The sequence below is a fragment of the Ambystoma mexicanum genome, chromosome 4p (assembly GCF_040938575.1).
Source record: "Ambystoma mexicanum isolate Mex_15411 chromosome 4p, UKY_AmexF1_1, whole genome shotgun sequence".
NCBI classification, from domain to species: Eukaryota; Metazoa; Chordata; class Amphibia; order Caudata; family Ambystomatidae; genus Ambystoma; species Ambystoma mexicanum.
In genome coordinates this window covers 159,474,897-159,497,907 of record NC_090927.1, presented here as the reverse complement: position 1 = coordinate 159,497,907, position 23,011 = coordinate 159,474,897, and the positions used below count along the sequence as shown (strand labels likewise).

Sequence of the window (23,011 nt, the reverse complement as noted above, 5' to 3'; positions counted from 1 at the left end):
GGTATTGGTTGAATAGCCAGGGAGAGAGGTTAGACCCTTGGGGGACACCACAGATAGAGATAGAGAGGAGAGGAAGGACCCAAGTTGGACCTGGGAGGGTCGGCCAGAGAGGAAGGAGTTCAGCCAAGCCAGGGCCTGATCAGTGATCCCCAGGTTGTCATGGAGACGGTTGAGCAGGATGGCATGGTTGACCATGTCAAGGGCAGTATATCCATTTCCACATGGAACATCAATTCTCCAGCTAGCCATACCTCCTCCTTTATTGTACAGCCACTCCCTCACTTTTGTCAGTCCATAATTGTGCCTGGGTCTCGTTGCACCACTCAGAGTGGTCCATGGTGGCACAGATGGCTCCATGGGCAGTTACAGCCCAGGGGCTCATCTCTTCTTCAGCACTGAGGTTTAGGGGAAGGCATGAAAGGCAGTTGGCAACAATACTCTCAGGGTCAGGCATGTACACTAGTTTCAAATTGTATTCTTTTAACACCAAAGCCCACCAGCTTATCCGTAGCGAGGTGGACAGGAGCATGTACCAACAGCTTGTGGTCTGTCTTAATCACGATTGATATGTCAAGAGGAAGAACTTGAAGTGTTTGACTGCCCACCTACATGCTATCTCTTCTTTATCTGTTTGTCAAATAGTTACTTTCTGTGGGTGGCACACAAACAATGAATGTAAACACCACAGGGGTTTCATGGCCATCACGTGAGGGCTCAACTAGGCCTACATTACTTCCATTAATATTTAACACAGTAGAGTCACGAAGGATCAGTGTGCCCAGTGCGGTTGCTTGCGCTAAGTCATTTTTGGTTGTTGAGAAGGCATCCCTACACACCTTTGAATACACATATTAATTATATTTCTTTAACAAGTCCCTTAGAGATGTTCGGTTTTTGGGGAAAATGGCTTCACAAATTTAGACCAAGATTCTGCTAACCCTAGTAAAGATTGTAGACTGCCCTTGTCACCTGATACAGGTATTTAAACAATGGTTTACCAGACCCACTTTGGGTGGAAGCCTACCACGCAAAATCCATGTCCAAGCTACATTACCGCTTGGACGCTAAACTTGCACTTGTCTTTTTTTATGGTTTGTCCAGCCTTTCTTAGCTTATACAAAACTTATCATGCTGCACTAGAATCCTGGAAAAAATTGGATTCCGTCAATAATATAACAGATGTTATACTGATTCCTGAATAATACCCCACAACTCACTGGAAAACTACAGATGCAGAGGCCGGGCCGAAGGGCACGCGCTTAAAGTAAAACGCTGCCGACAATAATGAAGGAGTTAAGGGGACTTTACTTATTTGTTGATATGCACTGGTCCAGTCGATAATGGAAGAATATTTGGTGCCCGCCAATAGGGCTAACATCTCAGATACCTATCCACCCTGATCCTCTGGTTGAGAATTTGAAGTCCAGGGAAAGCAAATGGACTTGACTTTCTCGATTATGTCATTGGCACAAAGTTTATGCAGTTCTGTTTTGAAATGCTCTTGAAAGGGCTTTTATAGCATGAGAGGCACAGGGCGCACTTGTTTGCTGCTAGCACTGCCCCTCTCACTTCTCCCCATTATAATGTGATCTTATGCTGCTTGAGTTTCTCAATGATTTAATTGGAAACTTTGGATTGTCATTCCATACTTCTCCCTCGACCTGCATGACTGGTGTGGGGGGTATTGGGAGCTAACATAATGCCCAAGCATTTCTTGTGGCACCAACCTAGCAAGGCAGCACCCTTGCATTCTACATACATCTTGCCCTGGACCTTCCTTTCCTTTAATTCAATATTCCCACTGCAGAATCGAATCATGCATATTTTAGTATCTCAGCGGCATTGGGGGTTGATGTGTCTGATGTATATGGCTTTGTTGCGCTATATAAATGCTAAAATAAATACATATATAAATTATGAGTTTGCTTAACTCTTCTACATTCCTTCTCATTTCCACCCACGTATGAACGCTCACCACAGTGTAGCGTGGGCCAAAGTTCGCCATCATTTGCACTGGCTCCATGTCCATGTAGGTGGTGCACCATTGGGATTTCACATCCTCCACATCTTCATCATCTATTGTGGCAATCCCGAAATCATTAATTTCATCTGTCCCCATTTGCTTCTCTGCCCCCACTAGGCTGATTTCTCTAGCACAGCCATGACACACACACACACGACCTCTCTGACCACACTTCCTGCAAGTCAGAGTTTAAGCATAATAGCAGGATCTCAATGCTAAGTGATCATGGTTATCACATACAAAGCACATGTACTTCTGCCTATCTTCGGTACCGGCGCTCCACACTAACTATGGGTACCCACTCATGCGTACTGTGATGAATCCCAGGACATCCTCACTTCTCCCCAAAGGGGGATTCCCTCCCCATGCGGCCAGGGAAGTGAGGCTGATACCCAATAGTCCCCCTGGGGGTGGTACTCAGCTGGAGGATCTCATGGGGACGGAACCCCCTGTGGGAGCTGGGACGACTATCCAGGGAGAACATGGTATCCTCCACTCCAATCCCCCTCACCTACCCCACCCTTGCCTTTTAACCCCATGTACATGTGTCATGGACCCAAAATCAAAAGTACCGGGACAAGGAAGACTCTAGTCAACACAAGGGTGAAATATACTATAAATACTGGGATAAGGAGCAGTCTAGTCTACTAAATGGAGGACTATAGGACAGGTACTGAGATGAGAAGGCAAACCAGAAGCATGAAGAGCACTCTTGGAACCCCTAGTGAACATGCAAGTGGTTACCGAATTCCTATTGGTCAAGTCACATTCAAAATAGAAGCTGGAGAACAAGAGGAGTTCAGCCTCCATGGAGCAGCCACAAGCAAATCGGCGGAGCGGCAGAGAGAAGCAAGGTGGGCCGGGACGCGAGAAGGTGAAGCATCTCTTGAGGGACAAAAGCAGAAAGACCCTTCTCCCCACTGGAAAGCAGCTAACTTACCTGATGGAGGAAGAGGGACTGAGCGGTTCAAATCGGTAAAGAGGCTCAGAGTGAACCAACAGCTGAAGAGTCGCCATAGCTGGAACAAAGTAGGCCTAAAGCACGCCACCAAAGACTAGTCCCAGGATTGACCGGAGCCCATGGCTACGCTCCCTGAAGGTAGGGGCCAACACGGGCTAGCCGGGGGGGACAGAAGAGAGGGTAAGGGTCCATATAAGAAGGGTGGAGATACCCTGGGAAGAAGGGCTGAGAAAATAGCCCGGGCAAAAGACTGTGGAAAAGTAATATGTGAAGCAGTACGGGTCTGGGACCTGCACCCACAAAAAGGAAAGTTAATCAGTTATATCCATTGTCGCAGTGCCTTTCAGGTTAGTGAACCAAGTCTGCCACACTACCAGCAGATAATCCTACAGGTCTGGGACCCACACCCACAAGACTGGAAGCCAAATCTATAATGGGGAAAAGTGTACAAATCATACAAAGAGGCCAGGGGAAGGGAAACATTGCCCCTGTTGTTGTGAACTGTGAAATTAACCTGAAAAAAGGCCAGGGGAAGGGAGACGTTCCCCCTGGTGTTGTGAACAGTGAAGTTAACCTGAGAAAAGGCCAGGGAAAGAGAGTCATTCTACTGGCATTGGGAAATCGTGTAACCAAGTGAGAAGAGAGGCCAGGGGAAGAGAGTCATGCCCCTTTGGTTTGTATAGGGAAACCAACTAAGTGCCAGATACCTGTAGAAAGGAGGCATTCTCCAGGAACCCCAATTGTGAAAAAACAACTATGGGCAATAAGGAATGTTGATGTTTGAACTGGAACTTTACCTTTTCAGTTTGAACTCAGAACTTTTACCATTACAACCTGGAACTTTGCTTTGTTTGATTGAGACCTGGGGAAGGGAGTTATTACCTCTGGTAAAAATCCCAACTAACAGTTTGAACTGTGATCCGTTGTTCAGAAGAAGGGCGCCATTACCTCTTCAGTGTAGTTATAAGTGTAAGGGACAGAAGTAGAGTTGTGGCACAGGAATGTGGACCCTTAATTTACACTGACATCCTGACCGAATCCTTTGTATTTTTAGTTGAGGTAGGGAAACCCTCTTACAGTTAGGGAGGGATAGATTATCTCTTTATTTCTGGTATACTAAATGTTTATGCCAACAACCATGCCACCTGTGTGTCATTTCCCCCTTCTGCAGCCTTACAGTACCTTGCATCTGTATTTTGTTTCAGCACAAATTTGCAGCTTTCAGATTTGTAAATGGCCTTAGCACACTTTGACATGATGGAGTAAGGCAGCTGACACAGTGTTATCATTTTGGCTATAGACTTGTATTTAAATAAAGAAAATAACCTGCCTCTCCCTATTTGTTACAAGTCTCTCCCCTTCTCACCTGTTTTTCCTGATTGCTTGCGACCTTCTTTGGTGATTTCTTTTGCACGGTCCGGGATTTGTATAAACCCGTGAGCTGGTCTTCGGTTTCCAGCGTGAGGATAGTAATCCAACTCCAGGATACGTTCAAATGTCCTGGACGGGAACCAGGAAGGAACAATGTCTGAGCTCGGAGGCACGGAACGCCGTGACCCGAGCGCAGGCGAAGATCCCGGAAGAAGCTCAGAGGTAAGTTTGAGGGAAGGAAAGGAAAGGAGGAGGATTCAAGGAACCAGGAAAAAGGATTCAGAAGAAAGCCCCGAGCGAACTCCGGCAACACACATCCAACTACAGCGAGCGGTAGCATTGAGACGCGCAGAGCCGCGGGGTGTGTCTGTTTAGTAGAACGTTGAGCGTGGCGCGCAAAGACTGGCAAGCTGAGTTCTGCATCAAGCGGCCATGTTGGGAGGATCACTGCATTCAGTCCTCTATGGGTCAGGGACCACGAAGTCCAGAATGGACGCAAGCAAACGGTTCATGACACTATTTTTAGAGGGGTTTTCCCTACCTCAAGACAGAATAACTCAGGTACCAATCTGGATGTCAGCCAAAAACCAAAATACCATCCTCTGTCCAAACCAACTACTCTATCCCTACAACTAAGAAATAGACCAAAAAGGATTCAGTTAACTTCTTATCAGAGCCACCAGGAAAATGGCTCCCTTCCCCTGGTGAAACAATCCATTCTTAAACTGAGTTAACAGCAGTCTCTTGCAACAGGGTCTGATTTACCAATGCACTTAGACCAAGAGAATGGCTCCCTTCTCTTGGTCTGGAAGTGTTTTGAAGACCGTTTGTTGATGCTTCTTTGAACAAATCTTTAGTTTAGAATTCTCTTTACTTCTTCCCAAGGGTTTACAAACAACAGAGTTAAGGTTTTAGAAACTCTTCTTATTGATGAGACTTTGTTAAGGACTTTTTATATCTTCTTTATTGGGGATGTTACTCCCTGACAGTTCCTTTTGATATCTTTCACATGTGTTGGGTTTCCCAATGCAATGGGGGAGTTCACCCTTGAGGCACTCTTGAAATGTATGGCTTTCCATATCACCACTGTGACGAGGGAGAACACTCCCGAAGAATACTTGACTCTTGGTTCTCTGAGTATCTCTACTGTGACGTACTGTGACGAGGGAGATCACTTCTGAGGAATACTTGGATCTTGGGCTCCCTGGACCCCACCTAGCTTTCCCGCAACTCCTGTTAACCGTCTCTTGACCGGGGAGTGCTACTGGTTCTTCTCGGGGTCCAAGGTCGCTGTCGGTTGTAATAAAAGATACTGAGGCTGACTGAGTTTGGGAAGGGAGCTTTATTATACGGCCCCCGGAGGTGAGGAGGGCGGTTGGGAGAATGCGGGTTGCGTTCCTGGTGGAACGTGGGGAAACAAAACATTCCTCACTCCGGGTGGAATGAAGTGAAAGGTAACATCACAACATCGGTCCTGCACACGTTCAGCGCGTATTCCTGCTTTCTTTCTCTTTGGTCTGTGTGGTTACGGAACCGCTGCTGCAGTAGTCTCATTTACCGGCACGGCTACCGCCTGAGTGAAATGAGGCCCTATTTTTTAAACTGACCTATTCCCGCGTCATGATTTCGGTGGCTTAGAACATGCTATGGGCATCACCATCGCTGTCCCCTCTCAGCATGGGAGGGAGGGTCTAGTAAATTCTCAGGCTGTCAATGTGAAGCATGCCAGGGAGTGGCCTGCTTCCACTATGTGTCAAACCTTTTGCTGCCTTTTGCAATCATGTAAGTGCTGTGAGTATTTTTCCAGTGTTTCAAGGGAATGATTGGATGTCCCGTGCTGGACAGGAAAGCTGCTGGAATTTAAATCGAAGCCTCCATGGCATCTGGCAGCAATGGAATGACACAAATTGTCAAATTGTGAAACTGAAAACTAAAATTAATTAATAATACAACAAACTATGACAGAAGTGTCAACTCCAGAGAAAGACTTATAGGACCACTTCTTCTTGTGCATTCCTTTCTTTTATTTTTTATCTTCAGCGTGTGACTGAGTGCTTGATTTAGTTCGCATTCTTTCCTGTTTTTATTTCCTTGCCCAAGAGAAATGTTACAAGTTTTGGTACTTGCATGTGCAACAACTCTTGGTGTAAGTCACCCTGTCTTGCACAGATGTTTCTGCAGCCCTGTGACTTTGGGGCACGAGTGAAACGGCACACACAAAGGCTTCTAGGGCGCACGACATAGCCGCAGACTTGAATGGGTTTAGAGGTTGCAAAGGCTTTTCCACGGGAGGTCACACGTGCGGCTGCCCTCGAGGCAATCTGGAAATCTTGGTTGAAGCGAAGAAGCCGAAAGCTCAAGCACAACACTCTCACCATCAAATATGAGCGTCGATCTTACATGTCGAATGAGCCTTAACCTTCCCCATGGTTGGTAGCTCTGCATCCCTTTTTTGGTGCACGAAGCTGCAAGATGGCATGGTGGCCGCAAATTCCATCATCGTCCATGAAGAGTAGAGGTAAGAGAAGTGGTAGAAGGCAGATAGGTTTATTGTAAAGGACAAGAGCCCCACACAGGAGGGTGAAGAAGAGAAGGCAAGTAGGCTGAGATGTAATGTCTACTGCTATGCAGGTCTACAGGAAGGAGCAGCACCTACTCAGTCCCACGCACCCAATAGACGATATATAATCATATATGTAAAACAGACACACGCCAGCAAGTACATAGCGTTTGCCTTTTGCTGTAAAGTGGGCTGAGGTGGGGTGTGAGGTGATAATAGTAGCGTCCAAAATGACAATAGGGCAAAGACTATAAAATAAAAGAATGCCCAATCAAGTTTCTTTAGAAATATATGTATTCTGTAATTAAAATGATAAAAATGCAATCAACTCACTAAAATCACTAGCAGAAAACCATGCCTGTAAAGGGAAACAGAAAAATGAAAACATGTATGTTATGGTCTTCAGGCAAGAAATTGCTACAATGTCACTTTTCAAAAGGGATATGTCTTTGAAGAATAAAATGGACTAGAGTCACGAGGGTCCTAAAAAGTGGACCAGGGAGACAGGGTCTCTTAACAGTACCTTATTCTTGTCTTGGAAGGCTGAACAACATTGAAACTGACTTCTTGGTGCTTTAGTTGCGGTCATGTTGATGTGGAGACGGTCTTCCTCAATGGATTTCCACTGGCCGTCAGCATTGAATTAGGTCTATGGTGCAGGCTCCCCAAGTGTCGAGTCGTCCTTCGAGATAGTGAGAAGATGTCTTTCAGTGTTCCAAGCAGTGCTCAAGTTGGCGGCGAGAAGAGGACTTCTACCCGATGGAGTCCTCATTTGCAATGAAGAGTTTGATGTCTTCCAGCAATTCATGTTGGCTCTCCAGTCAGTTGCTCCCCCGAAGGTTGAGCATGATGTTGGTTGCTCGAGATGGCTTGTGGCAATGGGTAAAGACAGCGTCTGGATGGCTCAAAATACAGCGAGTGGTTTGAAGTTTGTGTGAAGTGCCAAAAGCAACAACCCTGGGAACTGTGTAGGCTCGAAGGGCATCAAAAAATGACAAGGCGTCTCGGGTGAAACAGGATTCCGCCTGCTCTTGGACTTTCAGGTTGATGGGACTCGTGGACTCCCTGCACTCCCAGTCCAGGCAGAGAGGTCCCCCAAGGGCTATAAAGCCCTATAAGTATCCTAGTGTCAATGCAAAGGGCTGTAGGGGGCCCCGTTTGGACTGTCCATTTTACAGGTTTTCAGTTGGGCTCTTTTTCGAGTGGGACAGGCAGGCTGAGCAGGTCCCCAGAGGGGGGTCACATCAGGGCAAATTATAGTGAAGGGATAGGCACAAGGATAGCTTCAGTTGGGTACTCTTATGTTGTTGTTTAAAAAAGATAGATCCCCACTGGGACCCCAGAATTTCATCCCTGGTGCCTGGTGGCATTTATATAACATAACGTTTGTGGCAATGTCAAGGAGCGTATGTTGAATATAGGAATTATGACTGTAGTGCTTCTCATGTTGAGGGTAACATCTTTTGTTTAGCAGGTTTTTCTGCCCAAGTGGTGATGGCCAAGTCAATGGGCCATGACATCAGTGTTGCAAGCTTCTCCCTTTGTGCCACATAATCTATTTGGCATACCACATAATATTTTCTAAATTTCCCGTCTAACTTACCATCTACTCATCGGCACACCCACTCCCTCCTTCCCTGCAGCTCTCTGGCCGGCCTCACTTGGCCCTCTTCCTGCTCCTACCTGCAAGGCAAAAAACCTCAGGGTCATCTTCGACTCCACACTCTCCTTCTCTCCTCACATTTCTGACGTTTCTAAGAAGTCACACTACCAGCTGCACCTCCTCAGAGGTATCCTTCCTTTCCTCTCCTTCCCCCAGAAGCTCACTGTCTCCAGAGCCCTGGTTCTCTCAAAGCTGGACTACTGTAACAGCCTCTATCTAAATCTGCCTGCCTCTACTCTCCGCCCGCTGCAAATCATCCAGAACAGGCCTGCGAGACTTGTCCTTGGCCTCAAGCCCAGGGACCGTATCTCTCCAGGACTGAAATCGCTACACTGGCTCCCTGTGGCTGCGAGGATAAAGTTCAAAACCCTCTGCATTGTCCACAAGGCCTTCTGGGGCCTTGGGCCAAAATACCTTCAACTCTCTCTTCCTAAATATCTTCCTTCTCAAGCTCTTCGCTCATCCGCCTCCAACTCCCTCAGGGTCAGCCGCTTCTCCAAGCAACGAGTTGGGGGGAGATCTCCCTCCGCAGCAGGGGCCTCCCTCTGGAACAGCTTTCCTGCCTCCCTGAAACTTGAGGAGAACCATCTCCGGTTCCGGAAGCACCTCAAAACCTTCCTCTTTGCTTCTGCTTTCGCTCACCCTCTCCCCTGCTAAATCACTGAACCTGCACTGAATCAGCAACTGGGCCACTCACCAATCTCGGTCCTTGGCCCAGCCACTCTCCCCTGCACTGCCTCCCTGGCAACCCCTGCACTGCGGGACTGTCTCTGTATCCCTACAGCCCCCCTTCCCAGCACTTGTCTGCACTTATACTGCACTTGCCGCCAGCTGGCCCTTACTATTAATCTTGTATTTTACTAATCACTTTGTACTGCACTTTCCCCTCTCCCTTTCCCCCTTGCACTTTTTCCCGTCCCCTCTACCCATGCACTTGCGCGATCTGAATGACACCTGGCCTGGTAGGATCGTTTGTCTGTCTCCCCTTGTTCCCCCCTCCCTGCCTCGTCGTGCCTTGAAACAATTGTGTATAGGCGCGTTACAAATGCCATATCATATCATATCATATCATAACCTAACATGTGCATGAAGAAGCCTGCCACATCTACCGACTTCAGTTATTCACGCAAACGCATGCCGTGCAGCTACTGTGTTCATCAATGGTCCTGGCACTCAGGTATCCCAAGCGCACATTTTACTGCTAGAATAGGGTATGTTTTACTAATTATCCATTAACAGAGTTACATGTCAAGGCTCCTTCTTAAACATACTTTCAATTCTATCTTCTTCAAGTGCCCACACTTTTTAGAAATATTAATCACAGGGAAGGGACTGGCGACCCATAAGCAATAAAGCTAAAAAAAACTGCCAAGAAGTACATGGACAGACTTGGGTCCTGGCTCCTGCCTGTACATATCCTGGCTTGGATTCTTTAATCTCAGATGGTTTTCTCAGGAGTACAGCAAATACTTTGATCCACCACTGAAGCAGTATTTTCACAGTCTTCGCTCAGGAGAGCGTGTATCTCTGATTTGATCTTCTAATTCAAGTTTTTGTTCTCACAGATATCAGTATCACCCCCCCCCCCCCGTTCAAGGTGTATGTAGTTTGGTAAGAAACAGGAGTGAAATGAGCTAGAGGGCGCGAGTGAAGATCAAGGTAATTCAGAACATTTAGGTGAAATTAAATCTGTTGTTTAGTTGTTTAGGTGCCTGGATTACATTTAATGTTGTGTATGGCCTCCATGGTGTCTCCTTTCCACCCCATGTGCAGTCCCCACGAGCCAGCAGCACAGGGTAGACATAAGAGAGTCATGTGGGAACTGTAGGTAACCAGGGCCAAAGAACAATATGGCTGGCACTTCTATTCATCATCACCCTCCTTAACTCTTTATATCACCAAAGACCACGAGAGGAACACACCATTCTGTATTCTCATGCTGTGGTATCAGGCCAGTGAAATATGGCGGCCATATGCTACTGGAGAGATGTTATAGCAGCAGGATGTAGCATTGAACATCTGTTTGTGATAATGGCTTCCTGTGTCCACCATACACGATAGTTCAATTCTGCTGACCTCGCTGTGATCAGACGTGAACGGGATCTGAACCATGTTGGCATCTGAAAGTAAAGGAAGTTTTGCTTTTTCCGAGAAGAATCGGCTAGTTCAAAAGCAAACAAAGAGCTTCCCTTAGCACATTTGAAGCCCATAGTTATGCAACAAGGGCACTGTTAGCGAAGGCGGGAACAAATGCCACTACCCAACCCATGTTATTAATGTTGTTCTTGCCCCAACAACCCGGCCTATGTCTAAGAGGGCTCCAGACTGTGGACGGGAGGTTGGATAAAGGGGTTACCTTTCCCATCACAACATTAATCTGATCAATCTTTGGGCAGATTGTACTAAAGGTATAGGCCAAGTGCACTGATATCACCGCAATTGGGCAATGGTACCAGGTATATGTTTTTCTGTGCCCAAAAACAACGTGATGACTTCACCCTGTACTTTTCGGGGATCATGTATAGCTGTGGACTATATTGCCAGGCTCAAGAGGCAGAGGCTGTACCTTCAGCTCACTTCTCTGTGGTTCCCATTCCCGCTTCAACCCCATGTGTTGGTCAAGAACCTTAAACTTTAAGACTCAAGACTGAGCCCTTTGCATTCGGAATTCTGATGCAAATCTCCACAAGATGGCTTCCTAGCATCAACTCGAATTTATCTTTCAACTCTAGTAGAATCTTTCAACTACCCCATTCCACCTTCATGGGGGTGACATTAAGATTATGATCCATATAGACACACCATAAGATCACAGGACAACTGCAAGAACTGTAAAAATTGGGGGAGTGAGAGGTGACCATGCCTGAACAGGAGTAGCGTGTAAATTATAATTTTCATCTCTGGGGCCACCAACAAACTATCATGCCACCAATATATGCCGAGCCACAACCTTACGGGTACTGTTTGATGCAGACCTCCACTAATCAGGTTCATGTTAATATCCCGAATTTTCTTTCCTTTCCTGCAAAGTAACACAAGTCTTGACTCCAATGAAACTGGAGCACTGCATTTTTGCACCATAAAAAGCACACTAAAATCACCATCAACTAGTAGCATTACGGGTGGCCTTGGGCCTCAAAAGAACGGACCACATCACAACAAGCCTGAAAGCCCTCTACTGGCTCCCCATTGAACAAAGGATGTTCTTTTAAACCCTGCAGACAGTTCACTGATTCATGTGGCATGTCAGTTCCAGCTACCTCTGCAAGCAAATTAAATCCTGTGAACCCTTCAGGAACCTAAGGTCGGCCACAATAGGACTGCTTTGTGTCTGAAACTCAATTATGCAGAGGTGGTTTAATGCTGTATTACCCGACTCACAGCTATAGAATTGGCTCCCCAAACCACCTTCAGTGAAGGAAAGCATTTTAAAGAATCCTCTTACGAAGAAGCTATTCTGTACGACCGGACAATAACGTGAATGCAAACGCTTATCCAGAGAGCTCCGCCAACAATATGTTGACACGCCCAAACTCCCTACAGGAAAGTCTACAACACCAGGGCCTTCAACAAGCACTGACAATTTACAAATGATTCTAGGTCTCTACATTTTAAACCCTTACATCAACCTCTAGCACATACCTCTGTAATGACAAACTATTAAGAATTTGACTGCAAGGTGAATGATACCTACACCCTGCATCGGCTTACCATACCATTCAGTCTCTCTTCCAGGATGGGCAGATATTTACTGATCTCTACATTCTCCAGCATGGGGTCTGGCATGGATTCACATGCTCGTGAATATTCCGCGTCCTCAGGCTGGGAATCTTTGGTAAAAGAAAAAAACGTTCACTTCTCTAAACCAATCACTGTCCTTTGGGTCATACTGCCCCAACCAATGACAGTCCTCTCCCTAAACTCCACCACTGGGGGCCATCTTCAGATTTTTACTACACGCTTCAGTGTTGTGAGTACTCTTAGTGCTCTGCAAGCTTTTTTTCTTTAAATTTCAAATTTTTGAGATAAAATTTTGAGTTTTTTGACCGATTTTAAATTCATTGCTCGACCGGAGGTGGACTACCGGCAGCAGGGACCCGTTGTCGGTGAAGATCAAGCTTCACCAAGGATCTTCATCAGAAAGGCCCAGGCTTGGGCCTACTTCGCGCCTTTCACCAAGACCGAGGAGAGGAGATGCCTCTTGAAACTCTGTGCGAAATGTGGACTCTAACATTTTTCGTGGAGGATGGACACTGCAAATGTCTTCACTGCCTGCATCCGGACCATGATATGGAGGGATGTAAGGATTGCCGTGGGTTTTCGAAGAAGACCAAGAAAGGTTATTACAGCAGGTTGGCGGCATGGTTGAAGTCGGGTAAGGCACCTGACTCAGCAACTGGGCATGATCAGGCTTCCAAAAGGGCCGGACGGTCCCACGATCGTACTCCCTCAGCTAAGAGGTTGTGGTCCTTTGAGGACACCCCACCTGCGGGGGTCCAAAAGAAGGCAAGGCCTCAGACGACGGATCACACTGGATTCACCGCTGTTGCTGTTCCTGAAACAGGAAGGGCAAGATCACCATCACTGACCAGATCCACGGTGAGCCTACCAGCAAGAGTCACGCACTCAAAGAGGAAATCCTTGACCCCTTCGAATCTATGCATATCGTCGACAGAGAAGGCAATGAAGGAAAGGTCCAAGGTGGGCCCTTCTCCAGCTCCATTGACTTTGCATGCAGCCAGGACAACAAGAACTGCGTCATCAATGGCCACCTCAATGACGACTTTTGTTACCGCTCCGACGGTCTCGACGGCATCTTCGACGACCACTACTTTGTTGAAGGGAGGGCAGAATGCAAAGGTGGTGCCCACGGTCATGGCAGAAGCTACGGCACGGGTGACATTGCTGGCATGGCAGAAGGTTACTGCCACGGGTATGATGAAGCCCCTCGGAAAGGGGACAGAAGCCTCTTCCCCCGTTACACCCAGGGGAAGGAGTGGAACCCTGACATTCCCTAGAAGGGATACATAGATGGGATCGGAGCCAAGTGTCCCGAGACACATATACACTAGCTCAGCAGAGGGTGATGACCTGCAAGAGGCCTGCTACTCAGACCATGAAGGTGGCCAGGGAGGTGTTTCACCCCAAGCCAAGCCTTACCGGCTGCCAGTTCAGATGAGGCATATCAGCCCGGAACCTCTGGATCTCATTTCTGCGACACCTCAGTCAAGAGACATTTTGTGGGACATTCTGACCACGCTGCACACACTTGTAACAGAAATTCAGCAGACGATGCCTCCCACACCTGTCCTGCTCTGACTGCAAGTCCTCCAAGGCCGCACAAGTTCACGTCAAAGGACCCTGCTGGCCCAGGGCAAAGCCAGCACCACCAAGCTCTTTCAGCTGGTGCCTGAGGAGACGAAGAAGGAGGAGTTCCTATATCAAAGGTGTGAGTCCAGATGGAGGACCAGCATGTCCGTTTCTTTACTGAAGGATATCTAGCAGTCCTGAAGAACCTGAGTACCACCCCGCCCAAGTGTGACAGACTTGAGAAAAAATGCCAGCCTTTGTGGTCTTAGCCACAGCCAGGAACTGCTCTGCGAACCCATTGTCCTCATCCTCGGTGCTCCCCGACCTGGAGGGAAAGAAACTGGACGCTATGGTGAAGAGACTCATTTATACAGCTTCCAGCACAATTAAAGCCGCAAAATGTGCTGCCTATTTTGTCCCGCTACGACTGGGAACTCTAGTACAAGCTGGGCCAAATCCTTGACTTCCTCCCTGACTACAAGAAGGTGGAAGCTCTGGAGCTGTGCCAAGAGGGGGAAGTGGCCTCGGACCACGCCATTACAGTGGCAGTGGACGTCGCTAACACCGGATGCTGTCAGATGGGGAATGGAGTGTCTCTTCATCGGCAGGGATGGCTGAAAGCTACCAACTTCAGGCCGGACGTTCAGTCAAATGTGTTGGACATGCCATTCGACAGGGAGAACCTGTTTGGCAAGGCTGTCGACGAGTCTTTTCAACTCATCAAGACAGACACAGAGACGCCAAGTTTTCTGGGTACCATGAACTAAAGTTGGTCGTCCTTTCGCTTTGCAAGGGGTAAACCTAGAAGGTCCCCCAAAGGCTACATCACACCTTATCTGGAGCCTTCACATTCCAAAATGCAGGAGGTGTACAGAGGATGCTCCCACACAGACAGCAGCAGAGGACAGCGCAGAGGCCACCCGCAGGGCAGGGTCCCAGTGTCTAAACAGACCTGAACAGGCGATGGACTTGGGCTCCAACTCATGCACCCCAGTGGGAGGCTGGCTGACGAGGTTGTCATCCTATGGAAGACCATCACCACGGACCGATGGGCGCTGGATGCTCTCAGATAGGAGTATACCTTGGAGTTCCAGCACAGGTGTTGCCGTATTCCACCTGTAACACGTCAAGAGCAACACGTGGCACAGCTATTGCAGGTGATCCAAGCTATGTGAAAAAATGGGGCCATAGAACCCATTTTTCAACACCTACGGGGCTCTGGGGTGTACTTCAGATACTTTCTGGTCTGAAAGAAGACAGGGGAGGTGGAGGCCAATCCTGGACCTGCAGTGCCTCAACAAGTCCCAGAAGTTCAGGATGGTCATGTTGCAGCACGTGCTTGGCCAACTGGAGATAGGTGACTTACTGGCATCTTGGACCTGGAAGATGCATGCTTCTGCATCCCCATCCATTGGAAGCACTGCAAGATCCAATGGTTCATGGTTCAGGGATGGCACTATTAGCTCGGGGCACTTTCCGTCGGCTTGAAATCGGCACAAGGGTCTTCATGAATGGCCTGGCTCCGGTGGCGGCACATCTTCATCCCAAAGGCATCCACGTTTACCCGTACCTGGATGATTGGCTAATCCGATCCCACTTCCATGCTCTGGCGAGCCAGCACACAACAAGGACTGTCCATCTGCTGTCAGATATAGGATTTGCCATAAATTATCCAAAGTCCTGCTTGGAGCCATCGCAGAACACTGTTTCTGGGGGCACGGCTCAACACAGTAGCTTCCCTAGCGACTCCCTTGGAGGAGAGCATGGCAGCCATCCGGGGAAAGGTGCAACGCATTTCGTTGGTACAGTTGGCTATGGTGCAAGCTGTCAAGTCGCTGTTGGGCATGATTTCCTCCTGCATCAACCTTGTCCCCCTCTGCAGGTTATGGATGAGGCCTCTTCAGGAATTTCTGGATGTGAGATGGCTGCAAGTCTCGGGATACTGGATGGACAAAATCACCCCCAACGAGGAGTTCCGACGAGCAATACAGTGGTGGCTGTTCGCTGTCACCTTATCCCAAGTCTCTCCTTACCAGGAGACAGTCACCACGGATGCTTCCCTGGAAGGGTGGGGAGCTCATAGCAGACAATTGCACGCCAGAGGCCTCTGGCTGCCAGAAGAAAAGACCCTTCACATCAACGTCCTGGATCTCTGGGCCGTTTTTTGGGACCTCAAGCTCTTCCTGCCGTCGATGAGGGGCAAGGTGGTGAGGATCGTTATGGACTACACAACCACCATGTTCTACATATGGAAGCCGGGCGGGACGCACTCTCCAGTCCTCTCCAGAGAGGCCCAGGATCTTTGGCACTGGGCCATTCATCAGGGCATCTTTCTCATCCCTTTCCACCTAGTGGGCATCAAGAACACCATTGCAGACTTGGGTAGCCAGTTATAATGTCAAAAACATTTGATCGAGTTACAAAAATGTCGAAAACATAATGTCGAAAAAAATGTTTTCGAATGCTTTATTTTTTTATTTACATGTTTTTTTTGGGTTCCGCAAGTAAAAAAAAAGGTTAAAACAGAAAAAAAACATTAGGGTGGGCCCCCAGCCCCCCTCAACCCCCCCATTTGGAACAAAAAACAAAGAAAAAAAGACATTCCAAATTTTTTTTTGACTTTATGTTTTCGCCATTTTGACTTTCGACAAAATGTGTTTCGACATTATCACTATAAACCGCAGACTTGCTTAGCAGGGAACTGCATTCTTGCTACGAGTGGGCACTTCTCCAGGTCCAGGTGGATCATCTCTTCCACGAATGGGGGCTTTGTAACGGCTGAGAATTCCAAGTGTCAGAAATTCAACAGCAGGTTCCCACAGACTGTTCCTATATACTTTTCCTCGATTGCCACTGCTACTACGAGTGATCAGCACACTCATGCAGTGTGTCACTGCAAGATGATACTCATCGCTTCGGCGTGGAAGTGACAGGTCTGGTATCCAGACATGCTATATCTGTCGACGGCTACATCCATTAAGATGCCACGACTGGCGGGCCTTATTTTCAGAGAGAGAGGAGCGATTCTGCACCATAAACCAGTGTCGCTGAACCTCAGGGCTTGGCTCCTGTAGCCCTAGTGTAAGTGTAGTGTAAGGACATCCTCGCCAAGGCCAGGGCCTCTTCAACGTTGACTTGCTACAGCGTTTCTCCATGTGGTGCCAGGCTCAGAAGATAATCCCTATGCGTGTCACAGCCCTGCAGCTACTACCATACGTGATTTCTTTGGCCAAGGCTGGTCTGGTTCATGCCTTATCAATGTGCACTTGACTGCCATATCGTGCTACGCCAGGGCTCCGAGTAAGCCTTCTCTATGGTCTCACAGACTTGTCAAATAGTTCCTCAAGGGACTTTCCCACTGGTGAAGAATCCTTCTCCGGCTCGGGAACTGAATGTGGTTTTGACTAAACGCATGGTGGGGCCTTTCAAACCGATGCATCAGGCTCCCCTCAAGCTCCTATCATGGAAGACGCTGTGACTCGTGGCGATCACCTCAGCCAGATGGGTCAGGCAGATCCAGGCACTGTCATTCAAAAAGCCGTATCTGTCCTTCATGCTTCAACGGTAGTACTGCATATGCACCCCACCTTTATGACGAAGGTGCAGTCGGAGTTCCATCTCAATAAGCATTTGGTGTTACCCGTCTTCTTCCTGAATCAGTCATCTCCGGTGGAGAGGGCCTTGCATTCACTGAACGTGGCTCATGCCCTGAAGTTTTAAGTGGCACGCACCAAGAAATGTTGGCAGATGTCTCAGCTGTTCGTCAGTTTTGGTCCTGCGAATCACAGAAAGGCCTTGTCGAAGGCTTCCATCTCCAGGTGGCTCTCCGGCTGCATCATGCCCTGTCAATGGCTGGATACAAACCTCTTTGTGGCCGGCTGATAGCCCATTCCACCAGAGCCATTGCAGCAATGACAGCATTTCTCTCTGGTGTGCTCCTTCTCGACATCTGTAGGGCTGCTATGAGGGGGTCCACGCACACCTTCATGAAATTCTAGTGCGTCGACAGGGATTCAAGGGAGGAGTCCCGAGTCAGCCAAGCAGTGCTACTCAACTTATTCGTTTGAGGTGAGTCTGTTCCAGAGGTGAGTGTTATTGCTTCTGCTGAGCCTTGCCATCTCCCGTAGTTGTGTATATGTACTGCTGTGTAATCGTTATTCATGACCCTGTGAATCCATGCCAGACCCCATGCTGGAGAAGGTTTAAGTTACTTACCTGTAACTATTGTTCTCCAGCGTGGGTCTGGCATGGATTTGCATGCGAACCCTCCCTCCGGTCTCTCTGAGGTGGCTCTTGGTCATACTGCCACTTTACATGCTTACCAAATCTGAAGATGGCTGCCAGAGGTGGGGTTCAGGGAGAGGACTATCATTGGTTGGGGGCAGTCTGACCCATAGGACAGTGATTGGCTTAGAGAAGAAATGCAGTATTAAAGTCAAATTGAAACTGTTTTTTCTTTTACAGAGGATTCCCACCCTGACAACAGGGAATATTCATGAGTTTTTTAATCCATGCGATTCCCATGCTGGAGAACAACACTTACAGGTAAGTAAGTTAAACTTTTTTCTACCCTAGCCCTCTGAAGCACTTCCTTATGCATGCAGTGATGTATAAAGCAACAAAATAGATCAATAACTACAAACTGTTCAGAGGATCACCCACAATCTTGAAATGTAATGAAATTAATGTTCAGCAGGGAGCCATGTTACAAATCAATAAGTATTTAAGAGGGGAAAATAATACACCTCATTAACAAGTGCTGTTAAATAAGCCATAAACTGATCAACCTTAGTACCAAAGTACTTTGGAGCATTGACAATTACATAAATACTAACTGAAGTAGGCGTCAGAACACACTAACACTGTCTACAGATCCTTGCAATACAATTGAGACAGTAAAAAAGGGATAGGGAGGTTTCATCGCAGGAGAATTTGTTGAATTCGAATTCATCACATTATTTTAACAAATTTGACCACAAATATGTGTGGGGGGTGGATAAAGGTAATGATTAAGGTGGGCGATGTGGACGGAGACTGCGGGCGGGGTCTCCCCCGCATACATTTTGGCCAAATTGAATAAAAGAAAAAGAAAATTCTACAAAATCGTATTAGATGATTTCTCCTTGATGAAATTACATAGAACCATAAAACACTCTGAGCAGAGAATTGCAATGAGGAGACGGTATACACTGAGAAAACCCAGGGCGTGAATGGAAAACTAGCTGGCTACTGCTGCTATCTCATGTAGTGTGGACATGCATGCTTTAAAAAGCAAGTACAATGTGAAAGTGTTCTGAAGTGCCACATTAGTTTACATCTTGGCTGACACAGGGGTTTCCAACCATAGCACATTGGCATAAACCTTAGGAACGAGGCAGTACATATGGTGTTCGGGCTTCATTCTATTGGGATATTTTCAAATTAACTTTGTGATTTTGAAAAGTGAATGACCCTTTTAAGAGGGAGCACATAGGGCTTTGATTCTGTTTTGAAATTATTCTATCACTTTTATTTCCATTCACATTTTGTTTCCTTTCTCCTTTTCTGTCGTTCTTCTCTTTTCACCTTTCCCCTTTCTCACCCCTGCTATCATCCCCCTTTTCTCTGCTTTCCAAGTCGGCCGGATACCAGCTTCATTTGGTTTCTGAACCCTCTAAAGTCCATCCGCTACTTCATCTGGCACACTTACCGCTGGCTGATCCTGAAAATCCTCCTTCTCATCCTCCTCCTGCTCATGGTCGGCCTCTTCCTTTACTCAATGCCAGGCTACCTGGTGAAGAAGATCCTGGGAGCCTGAGCGTCAGTGGTCCACTGATGGTACTGTCCTTCTCTTTCCTCATATGTCCTTTCTATCCCTCCATGGTTGAAACACTCACAATACCGCGATATTGGGTGTTGAATTTATATTGTATGAGTCTTACACGCAAGTCTACAATCAGGTCATGGTTATGTTCATACTTTCTTCTTAAGGCAAGGAAGATATGGAGTAAAGGGTGTGTGTGTGTGTGTGTGTGTGAGTGCGTGCATGCGCATGTATCTGTCTGTGTTTTTGTAGACACTGTGAGCAGAGGAACCACGCTAAGGACTTCAGCTTTCATTGTTTACGCTAGTAACACATGCATTGAAGAGCAGAGGGGAAAGTTCAATAACCCTCAAAATAATGCACTTTAGAGTTTCACTTGTTTCAATACACATGCATGTTTTGCATGGATCCCCGGATCTACCTTCTACCTCAATAGGGATTCAGTTAGTAATCAAAGATGAGTCTATAATGACTTATCTGCTATTATGTAATGGTCAAAACAATTCCTTGCAGAGTGCGCCAGCGGTTTACAAAATGTGTAACAGAACTACTATCACCCAATTGACTTTGCACAGAAAGATGACATGCAGATCCGACTTGATGGCGTTCAAACCTTTCCCGCCCCACATATGCAAAACTCTGCACACCAAGTAAATGAGTGTGATGAATTGACTTCTGCCCTACAGGAGTACAAGAGTGGGTGGAAGCTAAAGCAACTACTCATCCCTCACACTTCTACAAACCAAGAGTGAACCCAATCAGAAAAGTAAAAACAGGCACTGTGAACAGACACACCTCCTTTGCCTTTTGTGGTAGCGTGGGCCGAAGGAAGGCTAAATTCTCAAGAGGGGTGTGAATGTGATTCAGTAGCAACCCAAACATCATAGCATAACAGTACAAGCTAAAGGGAGGTCCAATCAATGGTCTGTAAAAATATATCAGTCAATCAATCAAAATACTTTATTTGACAAAACGCCATCAAAGAGATGTAATTATAGATACATACACCCCTTCAATTAATAAATGAGATTTCATTAAGTGACACTTTTTGGAATATCGCTTGGCTAACCACAAAAAAATTAGATACAATTAATGAAGTTTTTTTTAAAATAACTAGAAAGATAGAAAATACGTCAAAAGAGCTTATAATGAGTCATCATAAAATATCTTTTAAGACCTGGCCAATCGTTTCTTCATCTATAGCAGCCTTGGTTAAAATGTCATATGGCTGGGGGACAAAGCTTGCTGCCTTATTGGCCAAGCTCTAAACAGAAATGTGGTCTCTGCATATACTATGATTCTTTGTTCGATAGCAGCATGTCAACGCCTCTCTGCAAACCCTAATTCTAGGCTTAAAAAATATAGAGATCATATAAGATTTTGTTAAGCTTCAATAAGACTCACAGAGCAAGAAAAATGAAAAACGTTTGGAATTGCTGCATTCTCGCAGTGGAATTTCTTAGAAATGTTAGGGTAACAGTGATTCCTTAATTCGGCTAGGGGAAGAACCTCATTTTGAATTTAATATAAAGTGTACCTGCTTATTTCAGTCTTAAGACATCTAAATACCATTTGGCACCTCCTGTGGCATCCCTGTTCCAATATAAATTAAAGGTTTGTGAGTTCATAAGCCTAGTCTCTATAGTCTCTTCCTCAGCCAGCTTGTACATTATGTTCGCTAGACCCTGGGAGGTGTTATTCATGGTTTCAGGACCATACCGGAGATCCTTGCATCGGATGCGGCAAAGTGCTGTTTTTACATAGTGGCACCATTTCCCTGTTTGTCCACCTTCCTGGAATAGGACATCCTTCAGTACCTCCCTGTATAATGGTAACAATTGTGAACTCCAGAGATTTACCCATTATAGCAGTGGGTCCAATTTTGCTACCTGTTCTATGTCCTACAGCCCTACTTCATGTGCAGGGGTACTGTACCCTTTAAGAACTTGTTTTCAATTGGTAATAAAGTAGTGAAGTTCACACCACTCCATAATTCTGACTCATATAGATTCAGAAGCAACCCAAACGGCAAAGTATTAAAGTCCAAAATAAAAAGAATGTCCAATAAATGGTCTCTCTCTCATCTTCCATTCTCCTCCTTCACTCTGACAACACCTGACGATGTTTCCAGACAAGTCCGATCTATGAAAGTGTCGTCGAAACAGATGCTTACCTACTCCTCCGGATCTAATGAGGACCACGTTTCCACCTTTGCACCAGCCTTGGCCGATTTCTGTTATTCTTTTGCGACTGGATCTTTCCCCTCTCTCCTCAAGCACTCCCTTGTGCACCCTCTTCACAAAAAGCCTTCTGCCGATCCTTCCTGCCAGGCAAACTATCACCCAATTTCTACCACTCCTTTCCTGGGCAAACTCCTGGAAAATCTGGCCATCTCCCAGCATACTTTTCACACTAAATATGTTCGTAGTCTCCATGACCATCAGTCTACCTTCAAAGCAGCCAGAGGCATGGAAACTGCTCTCCTGAACACCAGTGAAGATCTGCTCTCTAATCTTGATTTCAGCTCTCCATCCGTCCTCATCATCCTTGACCTTTCATCTGCTTTTGATAGGTCAATCATGCCAACCTGATCAATCAACTCCATGAGAACCTGGGCATCACAGATCAGGCCAAGGCGTGGCTGACCTCCTTCCTTCTGGATCAACCCTCCCAGTTCCAACTTGGGTCCTTTCTGTCCACCACATCGCTCTCCACTTGTGGTGTCCCTCAGCGCTCTATCCTCTCAACCTGGCGTTTCAGTGTCTATCTGGCCTCTCTGGCCGATCTGATATCCACCTTCTCTTCTAACTTTCAGTGCTATACGGATGAGGCACTGCTCTCTTTCAGGCTTCCCTCAGCCTCCTCTCCTTCCTCGCTCATTCCTGAATGTCTATCCGCAATTCAGGCTTGGTCCGCTTCCAACAATCTCTGCCTAAATGCCAGTAAGACTGAGATCCTTCTCATTAGGACCCTGCTCCCGCTTTCCCTCTCTCACTCTGGCTGACCTCCTTGAGCCCTCTTTCCTTGCCATCCTGTGAGGCAAAACACCTTGGTGTCATCTTTGACTCAACTCTCTCCTTCTCTTCTCACATCACAGACCTTGCCAAGAAGGCCCACTTCCAGCTGTACCTCCTCAGAGGTATTCTACATTTTCTCACATTCACCCAGAAGCTCACTGTCTCCGGAGCCCTGATGCTCTCCAGGCTGGACTACTGCAACAAACTCTTTCTCAATCTTTCTAACTCTACTCTATGCCCCCTGCAGCTAATCGAAAACAGCACTGCGAGACTTATCCTTGGCCTCAAGCCCAGGGACTGCAT

The 23,011-nt window shown here is 46.9% G+C and overlaps 1 protein-coding gene across 8 annotated transcripts in view; it reads left to right on the top strand.

The window, feature by feature from the left end:
* The window catches only part of OTOF (otoferlin), a 1,702,209-nt gene that overhangs the window by 1,659,296 nt on the left and 19,902 nt on the right, over positions 1-23,011 (top strand). For 5 of the 8 annotated variants that reach the window (XM_069605602.1, XM_069605603.1, XM_069605609.1 and 2 more), the window contains one exon: positions 19,505-19,705. The exons of the other annotated variants lie outside the window; for them this stretch is intronic. In XM_069605602.1, coding sequence (XP_069461703.1) covers positions 19,505-19,685 — 181 coding nt within the window. In that variant the 3' untranslated portion in view covers positions 19,686-19,705. The remainder of the gene's footprint in view (positions 1-19,504; positions 19,706-23,011) is intronic. 8 annotated transcript variants of the gene reach the window in all.